Below are 22,359 nucleotides of genomic sequence, written 5' to 3' on the forward strand. Positions count from 1 at the left end.
AAAACACAAGTCATTCATGATTTTGTTACATAACTTGACAAATTTGAACTTGCGAGCATCATGGAATGACAAAACTGCTCTGATTGTTATTCACAGCCTGGTTGCTATGCGGATTTCATAGGGCACAATCACAACAGCCCCATAGATAAATAAATTTTAAAAAAACTACGACCGAATGCTTGTTTAGCAACAGTTTTGAATCATGGCTCTGTATTATATATAAAATACTTGTTGGACAAGCGCTGCCATCAAGTGGTATACGGCCTCCTCATGCTTATGTACTGAATATAAATACCTAAATAAAAATATCAAACATTTAACAGAACAGAACAGAAATTGGTAACATAGAGCTACAAAACTGCTCTAAATATCAATCCTGGCCTTGTTGCTTTCGCAGACTTCATAGGGCACAATCACAACAGCCCCATACACCAAAAATAAAGACAAACTAATTTAACTTATGCAAAACAACTAACACTATAATGTAAGATTACAACAGAATGCTTATTTGTCAATATTTCTTTTGAATGACCCATCGCCGATAAATACGTAAATAAAAATAACAAAACATTTCAATGTAATCAGAAATAGTTGTATGACATGCATTCATTAGAATCTGATTATAAATACAGTAAATATATATACCACAATACTACTACTACTACTACCTACTACTAATAATAGGAAAATGTAGGAAAACCCTTACCTTGTTCTCCATCGGAGTATGTTTTTAGAAAGTATGCTATTTACAGCAGCTCTCATGAAAAGGCTTTAGCTGTTTGCGGACTGCAAGCAAGGACTGAAAAACAATCTTGATCCAGCACAGAGAAGCAAAATGCATAAATCACTGCAAATAAATAAATCAATGCAGCAGGCAAATTATTGACCACAATTAGCCCCATTATTGATTGATGGACTTTGAAACTCGTACTCTATAACAAGTTTATTCTTAAACTTGAATAATGTGGAGTGCATGAGAAAGTGGAACGGAAACTCTTGCACTTTTTGACAGGATGGTAATTTATTAACAAGTGTATTGCACAGCACAGCAGAACCAATGTTGTAATAGCGACAAGGCAGCAAACTCCTCAACCAGCATTAATAGCGCTGAGGTCATTGGAAACAATAGTACGGCAAGCGTTACATGTATGTGTTTCGCACTGACAACGAAGTGGCAACATTTTAAAAAGCATGCAGAGGTAGATAAAGCTGCTGGATGCTGACCACTCATGATACTTCAAATCTTGTGGAGTTTATTAAAAATAATTACATCAAGTGTGGTCTCCAGCCTCAGCTGTCAATTCAAATGACCTTGCCCTAATTAGACACTCCAGCAGCTCCAGTAACATCTGCACATCAAGAACCCAGCGACTATAGGGGACTCAGCCATTAACAGAATGAAGGTGTTAATTATTCGGGTACATGTACATTTCTTGGGATTTTTATGGATGAGAGCTGCGATAGACATTTTCTTCCTGGCTACATGAAAAATGACTTTGAAGTTGACATTTTTTACACCCAAAAAGGAACATTTGATACGTGACAGTCCGACTAAACGTGTATATGTCTTAAAACACAATAAATAAATGTTAAAAGAAAATGACAATAAATTACATTTAAAAAGGTGCTCCCACATGATAATGTAATGTAATCAGTCTATCTATCTATCTATCTATTGATGACGAACTGCTGTCGGCGGTGCATACACTGGCGAACCCCTCAGTGCTCCTCGTGATCATCACTGCTGGGCTGAGGTCAAAACAAAGTGCAAGAGAGTTAGTGGGTTACATCCACTAGGTGGCAGCAGAGATCTTTCAGACAAGTCTAAATGTATTCCCCCCTTTTGAGAATTACTGATACCGAGCTTTATTTTTTAAAGCAACGGTGCTACTTACACTGAGGAAGGAATGGGAGGAAGAGGAGAGGGATGAAGAGGATGACGATTGAAGACGCCTGCAGGGAGCTCTGGACTTTGTCTTCTCAGACAGCCATCGTTTCAACATTTCATCTACAGAAGAAGAGGCCAATGGTCTCAACTAAACCATAAAAACTACAAACATGGTGGTAGGTGACCACGTTGCGTCTATGGGGAACACTGCACAACACAGCAGCAACAGAACCAATGTTGCAATAGCGATAAGGAGCAAACAGAGTTCAATGTAAACAGCAGCGTAAGACATGACTGTCACACAAACAGCTGAGGAGCACACATTTTAAAGCACATGCAGATGTTGATAACACTGCTTTGCTGAGCATTCACACGCTATTTCAGGACTCAACTGTGTCTCTTCGAGTGTTGCACAGCCTTGTAGGAGCTCAGCATGGCCAGCGGGTGGCAGGAGAGTGTGAAGGGACACACGATTGAAGCCTGCAGTAGGTGAAACACAAATTGATTTGTCCAAATCTTTTCCACCAAGGGCCACATAGTGGAAAATCAAAGGATGCAGGAGGCCATTTTGATTTAATTTGTTGTGGTTTTTTGTTTTGGTAAAAAGTAGAGCTGGGTGATATGGACCGACACTCATAATGCGATATACAGGGTGGGCCAAAAGTAGGGTTACAGTTACAGTTACTTAATCATGAAGTAACTGTAACCTAGGTTGTATTTAGGTTGAATATTGATATACCATACATATCCCGATATTTTTGTAGTTACAGAATAGAAAACCTGTTTACGACCTTTTAAATATGTTTTTTAACATTATTAGGGCCTTCTAGCCGTGAAATAACACCCCTATAGTCACCTTTACACTCGTATTACCTAATATCGTAGACATAAGAGTAATAAGCCGTTTAAGAGATAAATGCGACTCATGCACATTGCTATAAATGTGTTCCCTAGGGACAGGAAGTGACGTTGTGAGTTCAGAGTTCAGTTTTAGCTTGGCGTAGGTTACTGCAGTACTACAGTAGCCCATGTTTTTATTAGGAATTTTTATTAGAGATTATTATGCCTGTCGTGAGATAATTCAAATCTGGAATAAAAGCCTGTTGTTCCTGTGATCAAGTCTGATGATTGTGTGTCTCACCGAACATTACAGTAACATCACTGACACCTAGTGACCAGTGTAGAATACTACATATCACATGTTTGAATGGGACTTCTTGAATGTGCCTTATATTTGTAATTTTAGTTGATTTAGCTATTTTTATGCTTGAAAATGCCTAATTTAGGCAAACAACACGTACAATTTGCTTAAATATGTATATACAAAATTTGAAGCGTGAAGTGGCGAAGGTTTATTGTGTACTGTTTAAAGACAAAGAATTGTGTTATTAGTATCAACAATTCAGCTTTTTCTCTTGCCGTGCCTTTTTGGTGTATTTTTCCCATTTTTTATGAGATTTTTTTGTATTTAATTTTATTTCTACAATGTGCTGAGGGCCGATAAAAAACTAACTGTGGGCCGCAAATGGCCCCCGAGCTGCACTTTGGACATCCTTGGTTTAATTAATGAACGAAGATGTCATGGGTGTAAAGGTATAAAAAAAACAAAAAACTTGTGGCATCACCTTGGAGTGCATGTCGGGGAACGAGGCAGCTGGTTTGCACTTGTACAAAGCCAAGATCTCCTCCACTGGCAGGCTGCTCTGAGGAGGGAACATGGGGATCATGTTATAAGTTTGTGGGCATATTAAATTAATAAAAATAAAGGTTTCTTAAAGGAAAACTGCACTTAAAAAAAAATAGCCCATCATCCACAATCCTTGTGTGATATGAACATGTCTTTTTCTTTTCGGTGCGTTCAAAAGATATAAAAAGAGATAAAAAAAGAGACAGCTCATTACCGCACATATGAGACTTACTTATTCCGCCTATAAAGTCGTCTGAAAAAGTCTCCAAAAAGCGCCAACAACGCCCCATTTACATATAATGTGACAATATTAACAAAGCTACAGCGACATTGTTATTATTAATATTGTTACACCGATTAAAACTACATTAATGACACTTAGCCATACCACACCGAGTAGCTACTAGCCGGCTAGCAACGAGGTTCACCACAGATTCTCCCGCAGCGCGTTAGCGCCACGCTCACAACGCCTCAGAGCAACACCTGTGTTCATGTCTCGCATAATGATTGTGGATGATGGGCAAAATTCAGAAAAAAAGTGCAGTTTTCCTTTAATATTATTTATGATTTTTTAAATATTTAATATTGAAATATACAAATATTTACAGTCGGGTAGTAATAAACAATTTAAAAATTGCATTTGTATTGATTCTTCAACGCTATTTAAAAAAACTTGCATAAAAGTGTGTATCATGTCCAAACTTTCAACAACATTTTTTGAATCAGGTCTTGTACCGGACAGACCTCGTTAGAGTGGTACTTCATGTTGTGCCCGATGAGGGTGTGTATGCATGTACATTTGAATGGGAGAAGCTTACCATAATGATGCCTGCAAAGGATGACAAGATCATGGCCTCCCGCTGCAAGCGACTGCGATACAGGGCGGCGCTTACTGGAATGTGGCCCCACCCACTGTGTTCGAGGGGGAAGAAGTTCACGTTTACCAGTCAGGTAAGACGCTCAGGAAAATAATGTGTTCCCTCGTTTATCGCAGGGGATAGGTTCCCAAAATAGCCCGCAATAAGTAACATCTGCTAAGAAGCCAACTTTGTTTGCAATTATTACATATGTTTTAAGGCTGTAAAACCCCTCACAATACACGTTCTACTCGTTTCTCAGAGAGGCATTAACATTTTCTTACATATCTCTCTTGTTTAAACACTCTCAATGTTCAGATTTATTTTAATTTTAATTATCAACCTACTTGGTTGGACACAAGAAATTATTAAGTAACTCATGCGAATTCACTCCTCTGATTCGGCTGTAGCGTTTTTGTATCCTTGTTAAAACATATTTTGCTCCTGCCATTGTCCTCACTAGCCACTAGCCAGTTAGCTTCTTCTTCCATTGTTTATTGGCCATTAGCACGCAGCTCACACACACTTAGCTAGTTTGCTAGCGACTATTGACCACAACAGGAAACGGCACAAAGGAGATTGATTGACAATGGTGTACAGCCAATCAGGACACAGAACACAATGGGCGGCTCTTCCTTAGCCAATAAGGACTGTGGCTCTATAGTTAGCCAGATATTGTCTACTCTGGGTTCCGTTCCTACTATGCTAGTACAGGCACGTAAAGACATAATAAGACAGGTGGAGCTGCACACGTCTTCAATGTGAGTATACAACACCCTCTACTGGTAGCATTAGTAAATACAATAACAGACACATACAACAGAGCACTGATAGCTCGCTCTAACACACCACAAGGATGCAGAACACAATGCAAGTTCATACGCTGTTAAAAAAAAAAGCAAAATTGCACTTAAAAAAATAGGCAAAACTGAGAATCCGCGAAAGGTGAACCGCGGATGTACCGAGGGAACACTGTAAAGACTTTGCAGATACTGTAGTAGTTTTGATTAAAAATGCTGATGTCCTACGTGAGGTCTCTGTCATGGGTTTTCCATCCAAGGTCTTTCTCCATCCTAAAAATAGCAACACTGATGGCAAGGTCATAGTGGGCCTGAAATACACAAAATTAAAAACACAGCAGACGCAGACAGACACACACACCATTAGCAGTGACGTGTGGTGAGGTTCATGGCTGGTGAGACACTAACTCCTTTGGAGGTTTTTTGTTAATATAGGTTGCTCATTAGGAGGATAACAAGAAAAACAGAATAATTCACTTGTTTAAAAAAATCTATCAATTTTATTTAAATAAAAACATTTATTTGAAATGTATTTTATATAGTAATAAATTATTTATTATTTTAATAAATAATAATGTAATTTTTTAATAAATGAAAACCATTTCTGTTCTTACATTTTATCTGTATATGAAGCACATACAGCCTTTCCTTCTCCAGGAAAAGCTGAGATATTTTGTTGTAAAAGTCTGATCACCTCTTGGTAAGCTTGGGTACCTAATCCATCTTGGCTGTCAAATTAAATTGTTCATTCAGAGCATTAAAATACATTGCATTTGCCTTTTTTACTCCCCAACTTTCAAAAACGGACATTTCCTCTATGTAAATGATATATATTTTATTATTCGATTAGCAAGAATAATGATGTCACACAATTACAGACATTACACGGACCGCAGAAAGTCATGGTGTATAATAAATGTTTCTGCAACATTATATTATTTGCGACATGCTGACAAACAGAAACTCTCAGGCGCCATGAAAAAGAGAGTCAGACACTGCGCACCATGGATTGCCATGATGCGTATGCGTTAATTATCCCAAAAAATGTAACGTAATCAATTAAATAAATTGGTTACCGCCATTAACGTGCTATTTTTGACAGCCCTAGAAAAAGTATTTTTTTTAAATTTTCTTCGCATAGCAAGATTACACTGCTTACTATATTGGTATGATTAAATACCACCTTTTAAAAAATTATTTTAAGTGAAAAATGCCACCATACGTTTTGAAACATTTTATCTGCCGATTTGTGCCAACTAGCAGTCACTACACTGAAGATAAAACTATACCCCAGATGCACAAAGTAGTAAATGGGTCAGTTTTGCTTCATACTTAGCGTTGCGAACAATGGTTTCCTGTTTGTGTAATACATTTTCTAACATTCGACACGACAACATAGAAATCTAAAAAAAAAGTACATATGATTCGTGCTGATATGGGTAAAGGCTGCATAATTCTATATAATTCAGGATAATAATAATATAATAATATAAAATTTAACATATATTTTTAAAGTATTTATTTAGAAAATTCTGAGATGCAATACTTGGTGGTTTTCTGTCTTTTTTTTTTGTTTTGTTTACCAGGTCATCCAGCACTGTGGAGTATCCTTTCCCAGTGGGGTCAAATGAATTCTCTCTCAGTTTCTGCCCAATGTAGTCACCCCTGGAATTGGGAAATCAAGCATTAAAATCCACTGAGTCATGTTATAATTTCATGTACTTACAGGAGGACCGCAACATCTCTCTTCAGCTGCTTTGCCTCCATGTTGGCACAGATTCTTTATAGAAGCTGCAGATGAAGATGGCTCGTTGTGTTTAAAGATGCAGACAAAGTACAACTGGTACCAAAAAACACAAGCAAGCAGAATAAAAACAGAATCTATGGAACTTCCTGGGAGAATGTTTAATTAACACAAACATACAAACATTGTCCTATGCAAAAAACAACAAAAAAAAGTATGCGTGTGTACTCACCAAACGATTCTAAATGGTAAATGGTCTTTCACTTGTATAACGCTACACAGCAAATACAGGATGTTTACATGTTGGATAGTTTGTGTGTCCGGCAGAACTGGACTGAATGCGGTGACCTTTACAAGAGAGACAAAAGGCGGCGTCTCAGGTGAACAAAGTGAACTGAATCATTTATGATCGAACGACCTCTTGGCGGTCATGTTTACCAACAGTCCAATCTAAACAGCCATCAAAATAAATGTTTGAAACAACACATTTAATAAAAAGGTACAAGTTAAAAATCAGTCTTTGGATGTTCTGTGCTTGTTCTTCTTCTTCTTCCCGTTTTTATAAACAGGAGAGCTCAGGAACATGGAGTCTGTAAATTTGTCTCCACGCCTTACTTTGCTGCAAAAAGAGAAAGTAAAAGAAATTCCCATCTTTTTGCACAAAGGGATAGGTGATGAGGTAAGCGACGCTCACCTGTTTAGGGACGGCTCCTTGTAACTGACCACGCCCTTGTGGCGCCTGCTCCTGCCTTGGTTTTCCTGATCTGGGGTGGCAATGGTATTGGTCAGTGACGTTAGGACTCGTCCTGTTGCAACACACAACACCAATTGCCTCACTCACCTGGAGGGTATTCTGTGAAAGTTTGACACCATATTATTCTACTTCCGCACAAAAATGAAGCAATCCCAGCTGGTGAATTTTGTGCAAGATGAGCGAGTAATTATTATGAGGACTTACAAAAGATTATTACTGCCAAAAGCAACACTGTCACGCCAAAGAACGAGGGAGGACCGGCTGGCCGAATAAAGCTGAGCGTGTGTTAACACTGATTATTATACTAACTATACCCTACTAAAGTTTCATTTATCAATGCTCAACATTGAACAACTTTGACATGTTAACACTTATCCATTAAATAAATAAATGCATTGGAGAAACAACTGTCTTTTTTCCATCTTTCAAATATGTCTATTTTGTCGTATTTTACTGCTAATTGCTGTATCTCACTGTGACCACTAGGGGGCAGTGTTGTGTTTTGTGACCTTTTTGTTATAATAGTTTTCCTCCAGTTGATTGATGCCTCAGAATGTTTATTCCTCCATCAAATATTGTAATATAAGAAGAGGACTACTGTGACATATACGTTTGCAAAGATTTCCCAGGTTAATATTTCATACTGCATTTTATCCCCGACGAACGGCTCAAACGTAGTGTATTCTCTTGGCTGAAAATCGATATGTCTTATAGAACTGGGCGATATATCGATATTTTTTAAATATCGCTATTTCTTTTAAGTACGATATAAAAAAACAAACATATTGTTCATATTGATAAACTGTAGACTGGATTTGCGCTGTTCTCTTGCATCTTGACATTGCGGTCTGTCTCAGTCATCACTGCTATGTGTCAGCGCTCCTTAACGGGGCTGCTGTACCCCTCAAATTTTAAGACCATTTGAAAAATTGCAAGTCTGTAAATACACAGGACTTGATGGAAATGCCTGGAAGGTGGGGAATAATAAGGGGGGGGAAATGAGCTAGGCAGTAAGGTCCCGACCTGGGACCAAAAAACTGCCTCGTGTAGCGCAGTTTCTTTTGTTCGTAGGCCTCTTCGGTGGAATCCACTGTCATGATCTCTTGATGGCAAAGGCAAAAAAGCTTTCTCTCTTTGATAGTGTTCCAATTGCTGAGCTGCACAACCATTGCTGCTGAGGCTGGACGCAGTAAGAGTCATTTGAAACATTTTAAAGGATCCTGAGTGTTATGGAACAAAAAAGTCAAGTGGTAGACCCAAAAAAATGTCACCGGCCCTGAGCCAGAGGATCCAATTGGCTGTCTGTCAAGACACGGGACGATCCGAGACTTGGCCTGAATGAAGTTTGTTACTGGTGCCGAGTGCAGTCCAATAACCATCAGATAGCATCTGCAAGAAAAGGGTTTGAAGAACAAAAACCTTCTTCAAAGGCGTCGTGTCCTTCAACGCCACAAATTTGCCAGTTAGAAATGTGAACGAGAACATCAAACATGGGACATTGACAGGTAGAACAAAGTTTTATTCTCTGATGAGAAAAAATTTAACTTTGATGGTACTGATGGCTTCCAACGTAACTGGCATGACAAGGAGATCCCACCTGAGATGTTTTCCACACGGCATGCAGACAGACAAAAATGAAACATCCTGAGTAGTTGTGATATTTCGATGCAGCTACTGCCATCTTGTGCAGTTAATAAAAACTACACCAGGAGGTCACCTACAACCACAGCTGTTATTGCCAATTTTTTTGATTAAGAGACATCGGCGGTTATTTGCTTTTCTAGAACACGCACCCAACAACTATAGGAGACTTTTAGCAGAATAGTTAATTCAAGCATTTACTGTAAATATGAATTCCGGATGATAACAATACGAAATCTAACCCTGCCTAAACTTCACAGTCCACTCACCTGGAGAAGATTCAGGGGTGATCGAGGGGATCTCCACTATGACACGTTGCCCGCCTGACGATCGCCATTTGGGACTACAGGGCAAAGAGCCCCGTTCAGTGTTGGCTACGGAGATGTTCAACCACGGGAGCTGCTCATCGGTTAGCAGGTCGCCCAGATGCTGACGAACTGCTTCACCGCCCGTCTCATCCGATGTCCTCGTGTTGCTCGGTGAAGCCCAGCCTGGCGTCTTCCTCCTGGAGACGACAAATGTCTGTCTGGGATTTCTGGTGTCGTCCAGCGGAGGCAGTTCAGACACCTTTCGCTGTGGTTTAGAATTGTGATCCAGCCTGGACTTTGACTTGGCCTGTTTGGACTTTGGTGCAAAGATGTCATCCTTTTCAGCATGCAGGTTGCCAGGATTATCCAAGAATTCTTCTCTAGGGTCCAGATGACAATCTACACCATACTCTGGAGAAATATGTTTGCTACCATGGCAATGTTTGTTCTTCTGTTTCTTGTCCGTCGAGTAATCACCACATTCATCCTTATTCTCAACTCTCTTCCTTCTGCATCCACCTGTGACCACTCTCCTTGCTTTTTTGGGCTTCTGAAATTCAGAGCCTGCGGTAAAAACTTCCTTCAGCGGCGGCATGTTGTCATGGTGTCCGCTGCCACGCAAGTCCACTTGAAGGCTTTCCGAATCCTGAGTGGCCACCCAAGGACGCTTGCAGGAGCTCAGCATCTCCGTGACAGCTCCTCCGTCTCTGCTCACCCAATGTTCGGATTCCCGGGTGGATCCTCCGTAAGAAATAAAGTCATCTGGAAACATTCGGGACTCCTCTCTTGCAAGTGCGGTGTGATCCACGGAGATTACAAATGTACTTCTGCATCTTGTGTTGTGACGTCCTGCAGACATCTCAGTGTTGTTCTGTACTTCGTTGACAGTTGCAAAGGGATGGACCGAAACATTAGACTCTCTGGGTGCAATAATACTGACTGTTTCCTGCTCATCATGATCCACCTTGGACCTGCTGCTCTCTGTGTCATGAGGTGACAACAGCATCCTAGTAACTGATGGCACCCTTTTACTTTGCTTCCTGGACCTCCTAGTAGTGATGGCGAAACTTGTTTTTTCTGGGGATTCTTTTTCTGCAGTTAACTTCTCGCTTTCTTTGGATTTGGAAGAAAGGATGTCATTATCGGTGAAAAAATCATCCCAGACACAACTGACCAAATCACCAGCATCCGTCTTGGGCTTGGTGCTTTTCACCTTCTGACGGTCGCCACCTCTAGACTTTGTAATTTTAGGAATACGGGAGATGGTTTCACTGTAAGATTTAGGTTTTTGTGACTGAGGATGATTTACTTCAGTGTTTCTAAAGCCTTCAGGCGCAAGGTTTTCTTTGTTTTTGTTCCTTGAGACTACACTGTCCTTTAGATTTGACTTCCTCGTCTTCTTGCATTTTGATTTCTCATGTTTTTTTTCCACTGCTGTGTCAATGGTGATAATCTCAGCAGTGTTACTACAAGTGAACTCCATGGTTGTATTGAGGACCACAGTGTTTTCCTGTGGTTCTGCCTCCATGACTGGGACATGAGGAGGGATGGCATCCGCGGAGATGGTGGGCATTGCAGCAGTAGTGACAGCTGAAGATGTTTGACACGGTACAGATGATGTGATGTCATAGTTGGGCTGCGAGAACATAACCGAGAGCCTCTCCACGTAATTCCTTAAGGGGCTAGACTGGAGAGATGATTTCAATTGGAGGACGTCCGGGTTTGAATGCTCTTTCTCGGTGTTGATCTTTCCTGCAGATTTGTGGAAAATTACACAAATTATTATTGCCTACGCTTTAAACACATTACTCTTATTACTATATAAGGGCAAATGTATTGGGACTTTCTACCAACAGGAAATGAAACATGAAGAAAATACTGGACAACTTCCACTCTACTGGGAAGACTTTCTAGAAGACTTTGGAGTGTGTCTGTGGGAATTTCTTGTCTGAATCTTACATTACGTTGGCTAGCAATCCATATTCTTATTCATTAGATCTGTTTTCTATACTGCTTATCATGTTACAATATGTTCAAAGTCAAGTCAGGGGGCTGGAGGCATTGTCAGGTGCATGGAAGTCTGCTATGTGAACCACGACACTACCATTTGCCCAGGTAATTAATTTAATAGCGGTCTTTGTAGAAGGCATCGGTGTGTCCCATTACGTGCACTAATCAGCTGTCTCTTTTTATATCTTGAAAAAAGTGCAGTTTTCCTTTAAGCTTTCAAATACTTCCAATATGCATATCCAATATACAAGTGTTGAAAATTTCAAAATTAATAATAAGAAAGATATAAAGTTGGGGAATGGAGTGGATGGTGATGTCCAGTTCGGCCCACAACCTAAAGTAGGTTATGAGTTTTGGCCCCCTGTGTGATAGAGTTTGACACCTCTGTATTAGGGGGTACTCACACTAGGCCAGTCGAATCATGCCTGGGCCCACTGCACACCTAAAGTGTGGCACCTTTTGTATAGTGTGAGAGACAGCACACTCCCCATCCTCTGGCACAACTGGAAGAGGTGCACACATGCTCACAACACAGACGAGTCATAGAATGACAGGAATGCAATCGTTTCTCACAAGCTCCTCCAACGACTCCAAATAAGTGTTGGAAATAATCCACAAAATCTGTGAATTGTAATAATACAGCAGTATCGAAGCGATGATACAAGCAAACAGGCCGTGGCACCAATGCTAAGTGTGAGCGCACATCAGCAGGGGCCAGGAGAGGGAGGGGGGAATCATACCCAAGTCCAGCATGGTACAAATCGCCTAGTGTGACTAGGCCAAAGCTAGTTCAGACTGAATCAACAGCGCCTCTAGGTGTCACACCCTAGTAGTGCACTCCCATTTTGCCTCAATTGCTTGAAGATGTGATGCATCAACAATCAGTCGTAACCTCGTGTACTGCGGCACAGTCATGCTGGCTGAAAACAGGGCCTTCACAAAACTGTTTCAAAACGGCTTGGTAGGACAAACCAAACGCTTAAGTGTGTCCCAATACTTTTGCCCATATGGTCTAGTGTCGCTTCCCAACCATTGCAGATAGTCGAATGTGTGGATTCAGCGAGGACGCCGTGAGACGCATCGTTGTTATGAAAGTCTGCTGGTCTTTCTGGACAGAGGTACACCGAATCCTTAGCCACTTCCGGAAGAGCTGGAAGGCTGTGAGGACGTTTAGGAGAGCGGAGTCAGATTATAAAGTACAGTACATCCCCTCGTATCCGTGGTTCGGCTTTTGCGACCCAGCACATTCGCAGATTTCTTTTCTCTGATTTAAACTGTAAATAACTACTTGTTTTAAAGATGTTTTGACTAGACATGATACATAAAGTATAATACAGTATGTCTGTAATTGTTTCTTAATGTGTAAAACTGAATATAAAATGTGTAGAACTAATAACTTTGACCGCCATATTATAGGGTTGAGTATGAAAAATAAGCATATTAGGGCTTTTTATGGATGCGCCCATTATTTGCGTTTTTTTCTCCATTTGCTGGGGTCTTGGAATGTAACCTCCGCAAACAGGGGGCTAGGCCTGTCACAATAATCAATAAATCAACTCAATCAAACGCAATAATATATATATATCAAATAATATAAATATACTTTATATAGTAATCAATATATTGACATGTGCACGTTAGCACATGTTAGCATGTTGGCCACACAGTCAGGAGATCGGGATGCCCGGGGTACACCCTAGACTGGTCGCCAGCCAATCACAGGGCACATATAGACAAACAATCATTCACGCTGACATTATGGACAATTTAGAGTCGCGAATTAACCTAAAAATTAACCTATATTATTTATTTCCGTGTTATTTCTCTTTTTGGTCAATATTCACACAATAATGAAAGTGACACTGATTCAAAATCAGAAATAATGAGTAGTCCATCATAGGCATTGTTTTTCGTTTTTCTACTGATCTATTTTTTCTCATTAATACACTTTGGGGAACTATTGTTTTACATCACGTTCCACGGCAGGTGATGTGTGTTACTCTTGTGCGAACCGACAGTGCATTGAAGAACACTTCAATTACATTGAAGTGCAATTTCGTTTACAGAGACTTGATAATCCATTTTATTTGTATTTATTGTTATGTGTGTTTTTATTGAAATGTTTTTTAAATAAAGATAGGGTCTATTTTTTACTCTTCTTTGGTTATTATTGTGATTTTTATTTAAGTGTTAAGTGCAATTTTTGATAAGAGACAGAGTAAGAGTCTATTTTATTTTTATTGTTTTTTTTTGTTTGTTTAGTTTATTATGTTGTTTGTTTGTTTAATTTATTTTATTTAGAAGCTCTTGACATTACAATGACACTGCTAAATTCTCTTGAGAAATTAAAGTTTATTGCTTTTGATACAGCGTACTTGTATTATGATGCCATATATATAGTATCATTACATTAATTTAAAAAATGGTCTCTCAATAATTTCTAGGACAATTATCATCCAGCTAAATTTGTTATCGTGACAGGCCTACGCGGGGCTCAACTGTCCATCAGACATGTTTCATTTACAGATAATGGAAAATAAAACTCACTTTGCAACTGGTGGTTTATTGAGATCATCAGGGAGGTTGTTGTGGTCCTCAGATACTTGACAGACATCCTGTGGGGGATAAATACAGTCATACTATGCCCAAAATAGTTTAAAATTGCGACATATTTTCATTAATATATTGAATTGATTGATTGATACTTTGAAAAAAATAATAGATATTGTATTTGGAAAATATATTATAGCATTCAATGCAGCACAAAAACTAAAGACACTACTGCTTGTTTTGAGGCTGCAATACAGTATTTGTTTAAAACCCTGCTCCTAAATATCACACCTATAACACGTCTTTTAAAGTTAATACCCCGAGGGCTGACTACCTAATGCACAAATATTATAGGAGACAATCAAACTTGAAAGTCTTGTTGAAAGTCATTTTTACTGTGTGTTTTGTCACAGTTAAAATGTGCTGTATTTAGATCCTTTGGGGAGGAGATAGTTGGAATCTATTATATATTTTTATAAACATTGTTATTGCTTTGTGTTACTGGAAGACATTCACGCTACACAATATATTAACACTCAGCATTCAAATTTGTCCTTACACCGTCAGGGAATAATTCTGTCACCATGTCCAAGTGATGCAGGGTGTTGCTGTGCAGATTCTTCAAGATGACAAGCTATGAGGGAACACAAAGTTGGACGGTAAGCTTCTGGGCATGTTTGCACAGAAAAACAACACAGTGGTAAGTCCACAGTCCAATGCCCTTAAAGTTGCGCAATCAGGAGTTCAAGCAAAACGACTGTTTTGACAGACGAGGAAACACATGACGAATCGTCACTGACAATAACCACAGAACAGGAAATGGAACTTACTGCAGTGTATAGAAAAGCAGTACACACATCTCTGTCCCGGCTGCTCAGTACAATATAGCCAAACTGACCAAAGTCACAAAAGAAGAACATAAAGTACGCCACAAAATCAGGTTTGTATAATTAATAATCAATTAGATGAACCACCCAAGCACATGCATTTATCTCCCCTCTACATGTCAGCTGTGCATAAGTTAATTGTGGAGTACAGTTTGTTGTTTTTGTACAATGGATAACTTATTTTTGCGCTTGTACAACTAAGCTTCCCTCGCAGGTCACCAACAAGTGAGTCATTTTTCTTTACTTTATGTTATTATACGCCAGTTAACTTATTTGTATACATGAACAATGGTAAAGAATGGCAAAATGTTCTTTAAACACACCGAGTGAAAGGTTTTATGATGGGGACATTTTGACCCCAGAACAGATTAACCCGAATGAAGTTGGCCCCCACTCAAAACTCTAGTCAAATTTAATATATTTTTTCAGTGCTACGCTTGTGCTGTTTTGTGCAGTTAAAATGAATGTTTGTGCTGCTTCCATTGTTTCTTATGGGAAATTTGAGGATTGTGTTTGGCTTGAGAGGTTTTACTGTACTTTTTAACTACAAGTGTGTTTTAAAACAAAATTGAAACCCACCAGTTTCCTGTGCTTGTACTTCCTGGTGGCCAACTCAAAGCACAGCGACTCCACTTGCTTCCTCAGGTTGACGATCTCCATCTCCAGCATCATGCTCCTCTGCTTCTCAGCCTGCAGGGCCAGAGCCAGGGCCTTGTTGTTGGTCTTTAGGGAGATCTTGAAGAAGGAGGAGGTGTCTGGCATGGCAGAGAACAACCAGTTAATATTATGTACAAAACAAAGCACAATAAGATAAAATGACATTCAAGAGACTCACTAAGCATTTTATTTTTTATCTTGGATGCTGCGGCTGAAGCCTGCTTGGAAGCTTTGGCAGGCGTCATTTTCCTTAAATGCAACATGACTCAAGTCGGCCTGCTTTACATCCACAAAAACAGTAACCTGAAAGACAACGAAAGAATAAGTACATTCAGTTATTTACGCTTTCAAGCAAGCTTGCAGGCTAAATTAGTAGCAGTGTAGACTGTGTATTTATTGTTAAAATAACATTAGTATATATGAAGGTAACAGTAGCATATAGATTCCACAGGTCTATTTAACATGATTTGAAGATAACTTTTGGTAAAGTGATGACTTTCGTAGATTCAGAGGTCAGTTAGCGGTCAACGCTGTGGTTAGCATTAGCTGCCATCCTTCGAAACCCATTTTAAATTAGCTCTTGTTTCTAACAAATTGTATTACATACTATATACATACTTAACGGTTGCAGATCCTTTTCGAGTGGATTCTCTTAATGTAAAGCGAACATTTGAGTGATATACCAACTCGGAACAAGGAAATAAAGAATCATTTCCAAAACATAACCGTCCTCTTTTTGTTTTTTTGTTTTTTGAAAACCAACACAATTCACCGCGCTTCCGGTTACAAGAGTCGGCGGGGCCAATCAGACATTAGTGAGTTCGTTCTTTGGCTCCTGGGTTTGTCTGCTCAGGCTGTGTCTGTTTTAACGACCGATTTGAGGTTACCTTATTTTGTTTCTTATGGTTATAATATTTATGCATTGTACTACTGGTACAGTTCAGTAAAAATGGTTAGAACCCCCCCCTAAACAACACAACTCGTGTATTTTACAATACAGTAAAATCCGTAATGACAATACATTAATAGGTTAGGTACACACTACTATTAGAGACACATTGGGTTGCTTATCTTGGTAACTCTATGGATTAATCACTTATAAATCATGTTTATATACATATGTAGATATATGAACTTCAACATGTATTTGTATTGAAATCTGTTAATACAAACCATCTCATTCAATCGATCACCGAGCGTGCCGGGTCAGCTTGTAATGCCTGCCCATTAAGCTAGCACTAATACCCAAGTACAAGTGTCTTCTTAAGTCAAACGTCTTTTTAGGAGTATTTAAATGTATTTTTACAGATTCCTGGCAGTTCTGAAAGGGCTTCGAGCACCGATGTAATTCATAAGTAAGTGGGTAAGTCGAAAGCGGGGTCAAAAATTGCTTGTGCGCCGGCTATTTAGCATTGGAGGCTAACAGGAGCTAGCTAGCTTGCACTAGCTAACTTGACATTATGGTAGGGAGTTAAAATACATATGAGCATTTATGTGCTTGGGTTTTGTTTTTTGCATTGTTTAGCTTTAGATCTAAAGTGCAAAACATTCAAGGTTGTCCTAAGTTTGACTGCCATTAATAGGGAATGGCAGTCTGTGATCACTGTTAAAACTTTGCGGCTCAGACAGAAGGATTAATTTTTTGTTTTGTATGTCAATTATGTTAATGATGGGCTTGGTCTGGGACTGTCAAGCGGCACGCACACAGACACACACACACACACACACACACACACACAGACAGATAGACAGACAGACAGACAGTGCCGTCAAGCAAACGGCCTGTTATGGTCACATGACGAGGTGGAGACGTGATGCTAGCACTTCTGCTATTTTCGCTACATAAGATCCCATATGACATGACATCATGTTCGGCCAGTTCTTCAAAGAGTAAGTTGAAGTAACTCTGTTTTGTTTAAAAAAAAACAAAAAAAAACTAACTGTGCGACGGGTTTTCTACTGTGGAGAAAGTTCGGACTCGATCAGTAATATTTCACAAGTCAGTCGATAACGGACTAATCGATAGCACCGGAGTTGGAGGATTAGATATTCGCATATTATAATATTTATAATATAATATTAATATAATATTTCCCAATTTTCGTCTACTTCTTGTCTATTTCGGTGTTGGATGACGACAGTTTGTTGCTGAACTTTTCAAGTCTAGGAAGTTATAGTGACGTCCTTTTTTTGTAAACGTAGGGTTCTGCATATGTTAAAATGGTAATCACATTGTTGTTATTGTAGTAATAGTGGTAGTATGTCATCTTTTTACCTCTCAGCAGTAACACATTAGTCAATTTGCTATTGATTGTGCAGTTTTTTTTATTTATGCTAGCTGTATTTAGTATAGCAATTTTTCTCTTTACATGTTTCATGTTGTAACATATGTCAGTATGTATGTCATTGCATGTTGACAATTGTAGTAATTTGTGTGGAAGTACTGTTTTATGTAATAGGACCAATGGACAATTAATGATGACTGATGAATTATTATTATCCATGCATCCTGAGCTGGAGCTTATCCCAACTGTCTTTAGGTGTACACTCTGGACAGGTTGCCAGCCTATCACAGGACACATATAGACAAACAACCATTCACACTCACACCTATGGACAATTTACAGTGTCCATTTAACCTACACAATTGCTACACAAGTACAGTGGGGTCACATGATCGTGTGCTGTGTCTTGCCCCTGTAGGAGGAGATTCCGGGAGATGGCCGCCGATGACAAGTCTTTGCCGTCAGACTGGAGCGTAGAGCCACCCGTCACCTCGCCCGCCAGTCCCTCCCATCTGACGCACTTCAAGCCGCTCAGCCCGGAGCAGGATGAGCCGCCATTGCGCTCGGCGTACAGCTCCTTCGTCAACCTGTTTCGCTTCAATAACAAAGGTCAGCCGCCGCCTCCCATCTGAAAGGTTATCATTGTTGCTTATTGGAAACAAGCGATAATTGGAAAGAAGGTGTTATTTTTCAAATGTAAAAACTCATATACAACAAGTTATTTAAACTGAAATAATGATTTGGAGAGCATGAGAAAGTGGAAAGGAATACGTAGCGGTCCTTGATTTTTTTAAGTGTATTGCACAACACAGCAGCAACAGCACCAATGTTGTAATAGCGGTAAGGTGCAAACTCCTCAGCAGATGAGGTCATTATAAACATCAGTACGGCAATGTAACACATGAGTTTCGCAAATAGTGGAGTTCATTAAAGGGGTCCTATCACGCCCATTTCCAAACACTTTTCTGGCTGCCATTTTCAAGAAAAAACGGTACTGAGCAGTTGCTGGACACCTGTCAAGTTGTCATACTGTACATTGACTTTCTAAAGGTGTGACGTGAGAAATTCACAAGATTTAGGAGCGGCATAAAAATGAAATCAGGGATAACTTAAACACACACCGACCTTATGGTATGGCACTTACACATCATATAGAAATCTGTTGTGAAGTTAAAAAAACTACATCAGGAGGTTGCCTACACCCACAGCTAATTAGAGACCCTGGCGGTGATATGCGTTTAAATAAGACTTTTGCAAAATTCCATGGAAGTTACCCGTTTTGCCCTTAGTACAGTGGAACCTCGCTTAGTGTCCGCCCCGGTTAGCGTGTTTTTCGGTTACACCACATTTTGGCCCTGTGCATTCTCCGGTTAGCGTACAATATGGCATGCATCTTGTTGTGTTATTAATATATCGCGTGAGTCCATCTGTATTCTTAATGTATTTTTTATCAGAAAACATCCTTTCTTGCTAGTATCCTATTAGCTAGCAAAGAAAATGGAAAACGGAAGTTAGCTACGTTACGTCGCCTGTCTATGATGTCACCAGCGGGTGACTCAAAAATGTGAACACAAGAATGTTTTTTTTAGTTTTATAATTATATGTTTTACATGCATTAAACAGTTCTAAATGCATATAAATGACGATGAAAGGGATAAATGAACATTTTTAGTGAACACACATTGAATGACTGCCTTTGACTTGTTCCTTTGTCTCTTTAACTATTCATTCATGTTGTGATTATTGTAATTATTGTGTTAATTATTTATTATGCAAGGTGAAGGGGTGGGGCTAGATAGGTTTTGACTTCCTCCCACGCCATTTTGAACATGCAAATGACAAAATAATTAGACTCATATATTTTTTGTTTTGTTTTTATTTTTCCTGTTATGTTTATTTGTGTGCATGTATTTAAGTTGTACTATGTTACTATGTTCATGTTCAAATAAATTAGGCAGAAAAAAAAGATTGACTTCATTCATTGATACCAAAGACGCGATGTGGCAGCCTTCCTGTATTTTCATGAGTTATTTCTTGAATTCAATAGTGTTTCTTGCCTTCTTTGTCAAAATCCTGGCACTTACAACTTTGTTTGGCTCCATTTTGGGTTGAGAAACACTATTGAATTCAAGAAATAATCTCGCTGCTACATTGTGTCTTTGGGGACAGTCACATCAAGAATCACATCTTCAGTGGCTGTAAAAGTAACCTTAAAGGTTCATTTATCCCTTTCATTCATCGTTTTCATTCATTCATTTTTGTGTGTTTGTATGCATTTCAAATCGTTTTCTGCATGTAAAACCATAATTGTAAAACTTTCAAAAAAGGTGTTTTGTCTTCACATTTTTGATGTTACAGATGAATTGGATTTAAAGTTACATTTCTTAGTGATTTGGGTTACAGTCGAACCTTCCGGAACCAATTAAGGACACTAACCAAGGTTCCACTGTATCTTGATAAAGTAAAGTTTTAAGGACAAAAAGAGTGAGCCACACATTATATAGTAATGGCACATTGAAGTTTCTCCAATACTGCATGGGTACATATGAGACTCGTTTCCAAGTACATTATTAGAAACCTCCAGCAGCAGCAGCAGCAGCTGTCAGAGTCTTGTGAGGTCATGGGGGAAATTGCTCCTTCTTTCTGGTCCTGTGCTGGCATTCGGCGGGTCACATGACACAACTCTGAGCAGCAAGATCCCTATACCGTACTGTATTAACATGTTGGTGTCATTAGGCTCCAAATTGGGAAACGGGCAATAAGATTTGTGCACTTAACACTTGATTTCCTTCACAAGGTGTTGACATTAGCCACTTCATTAGGTAAATCTCCACCTGTACTTCATGATACATGTTGTCCTTGGCAGGTTTTTTTACATGCCTTTCAAATAAACAGACATTACAATATTTTTCCTCTTTCATGCACAGAGGAGGTTCGTCCTCCCCCCGCTGCTTCGGACAAGCCGGACGAGCCATCCCCTTCCCCCCTTGAGTCTGATAGGAGAAGCTGGTCCAGCTCTTCCCCCTCCGTCTATGGCTCCAGGGCGCACCGGAAGGCGCATCCCGAGCACCTCCGACGCACCTCCACCGCCTCGGGTAAAAGCACACTTAATGTAGATGTTGTCTGTGTCACTCTTAGAGTATTTTATTTGTTCCGTTCTAATGGCCATGTAAAAGTCTATTTTTATTTCAAACTAATCAGAAGGACCTGATAACAGTACTTTAATGTGCTGTAAAATTGCCTCTTGTGGTTTAATTGCTGCTCTATTGTGGTGGATTTTTAGTTTAAAAGGAGCAAAGGTTGTGTGAAAGGCTGCAACATCGGCATTTTGCTTGACTGGAACAATTCTACACACACAAAAGCAGTTCTATTTGTGCATGCCAGTGTGTGTGTTTTGAGTTATGCATTTGTAACATTCTGTTTTCTACCCATTAGTATTTTTTCGGTGTGTTCACTCACCTGTTCCTAATGTTCATGGTTCCCATCCATTTTTAAAATTGTTTCTATTTTCACTTATTTTCAAGAATTGAAATGTGCGCTGTTCTTTTACAGTAGGTATCTGACTGAATAACTAAAAGATATAAACATAGCACATTTCCTCATATAGGGGCTACAGTTTTAAGACAAATTAAAGTAAAACATTCTGTGTAACAAGAAGTTAACCACTGTAAATAAAACTCAAATAACATAAAAGTACTCACCCTTTGAAGACGCCTGACAGACACCTAATGATGGAGAGGGAACAGGAAGGTGTTTAAAATGAGTTTGTGCCTTTGTTTTGTAATTTCCAGTGATAAGAAGCACTGGTGTTTAAGCCGCACCAACTAAATTTAGAGAGAAAAACAGATTTGTACATATAGTATATAAACTGCACTGGAATATAAGCCGCACATGTCAACGTCATAAAATGACGTATTGTGGCACGCACAAGTCCGTGAGGACCAAGCTACTCTTTGTTTGACAGGAGCCAATCGTAAGCTATGAGAAAAACGAGCTTATCAACCCATCAACCCATCAGAAGTCACAGGAGGTCATTAATATAACCGTCTTACTCACAGTGTCATCTTAATGAAAAACAAGAGTTTAGAATAAAAAAACAACTATTTTAACGGTTTACCATCATGCATTACTTCCCAGCAAAGCATTTCATTGGCCATGGCTGCCGGAGCGTTGCAATGACTCGTTCAGCTGCCCCTGTCCACCAGAGGGAGGCTGTGAGTTCACTAATGTGTAGTTAGTGATTGGCTCCTGCCAAAGAAAGAGCTACCGTTTCCTCACTGACAAGCGAGCA

At 39.4% G+C, this 22,359-nt stretch overlaps 3 protein-coding genes across 10 annotated transcripts in view; 1 reads left to right on the top strand and 2 right to left on the bottom strand.

Annotated features, from left to right (window-relative positions):
- Positions 1-1,630: 1,630 nt before the first annotated feature.
- On the bottom strand, positions 1,631-7,010 carry LOC129188144 (uncharacterized protein C2orf80-like). Its single transcript, XM_054788261.1, has 8 exons — positions 6,959-7,010; positions 6,816-6,897; positions 5,461-5,543; positions 4,394-4,487; positions 3,514-3,591; positions 2,281-2,368; positions 1,896-2,008; positions 1,631-1,749 (listed from the first exon to the last, which is right to left on the bottom strand). The coding sequence occupies exons 1-8, from the start codon at positions 6,997-6,999 to the stop codon at positions 1,720-1,722; spliced, it is 609 nt and encodes a 202-aa protein (XP_054644236.1). The 5' UTR covers positions 7,000-7,010; the 3' UTR covers positions 1,631-1,719.
- Positions 7,011-7,131: 121 nt separating this feature from the next.
- On the bottom strand, positions 7,132-16,549 carry sgo2 (shugoshin 2). 4 transcript variants are annotated; one of them, XM_054787320.1, is made up of 10 exons: positions 16,402-16,549; positions 15,962-16,086; positions 15,706-15,881; positions 14,799-14,873; positions 14,237-14,304; positions 12,720-12,847; positions 9,641-11,431; positions 7,818-7,829; positions 7,671-7,740; positions 7,132-7,595 (listed from the first exon to the last, which is right to left on the bottom strand). In XM_054787320.1, exons 2-10 carry the CDS (start codon positions 16,044-16,046, stop codon positions 7,490-7,492), a joined length of 2,511 nt encoding a protein of 836 aa, XP_054643295.1. In that variant the 5' UTR covers positions 16,047-16,086; positions 16,402-16,549; the 3' UTR covers positions 7,132-7,489. The 4 variants fall into 4 exon arrangements, with proteins under 4 accessions (XP_054643295.1, XP_054643296.1, XP_054643294.1 ...); XM_054787321.1 differs by lacking the exon at positions 7,818-7,829; XM_054787319.1 differs by lacking the exon at positions 7,818-7,829 and having other exon boundaries at positions 7,671-7,782.
- Positions 16,550-17,524: 975 nt separating this feature from the next.
- pikfyve (phosphoinositide kinase, FYVE finger containing) overlaps positions 17,525-22,359 on the top strand; it is a 31,307-nt gene continuing 26,472 nt past the window's right edge. For all 5 annotated transcript variants that reach the window (XM_054786267.1, XM_054786269.1, XM_054786266.1 and 2 more), the window contains exons 1-3: positions 17,525-17,673; positions 18,487-18,677; positions 20,996-21,163. In XM_054786267.1, the coding sequence (XP_054642242.1) occupies positions 17,651-17,673; positions 18,487-18,677; positions 20,996-21,163 (382 nt within the window). In that variant the 5' untranslated portion in view covers positions 17,525-17,650. The remainder of the gene's footprint in view (positions 17,674-18,486; positions 18,678-20,995; positions 21,164-22,359) is intronic.

Source organism: Dunckerocampus dactyliophorus, chromosome 9 (assembly GCF_027744805.1).
Source record: "Dunckerocampus dactyliophorus isolate RoL2022-P2 chromosome 9, RoL_Ddac_1.1, whole genome shotgun sequence".
NCBI classification, from domain to species: Eukaryota; Metazoa; Chordata; class Actinopteri; order Syngnathiformes; family Syngnathidae; genus Dunckerocampus; species Dunckerocampus dactyliophorus.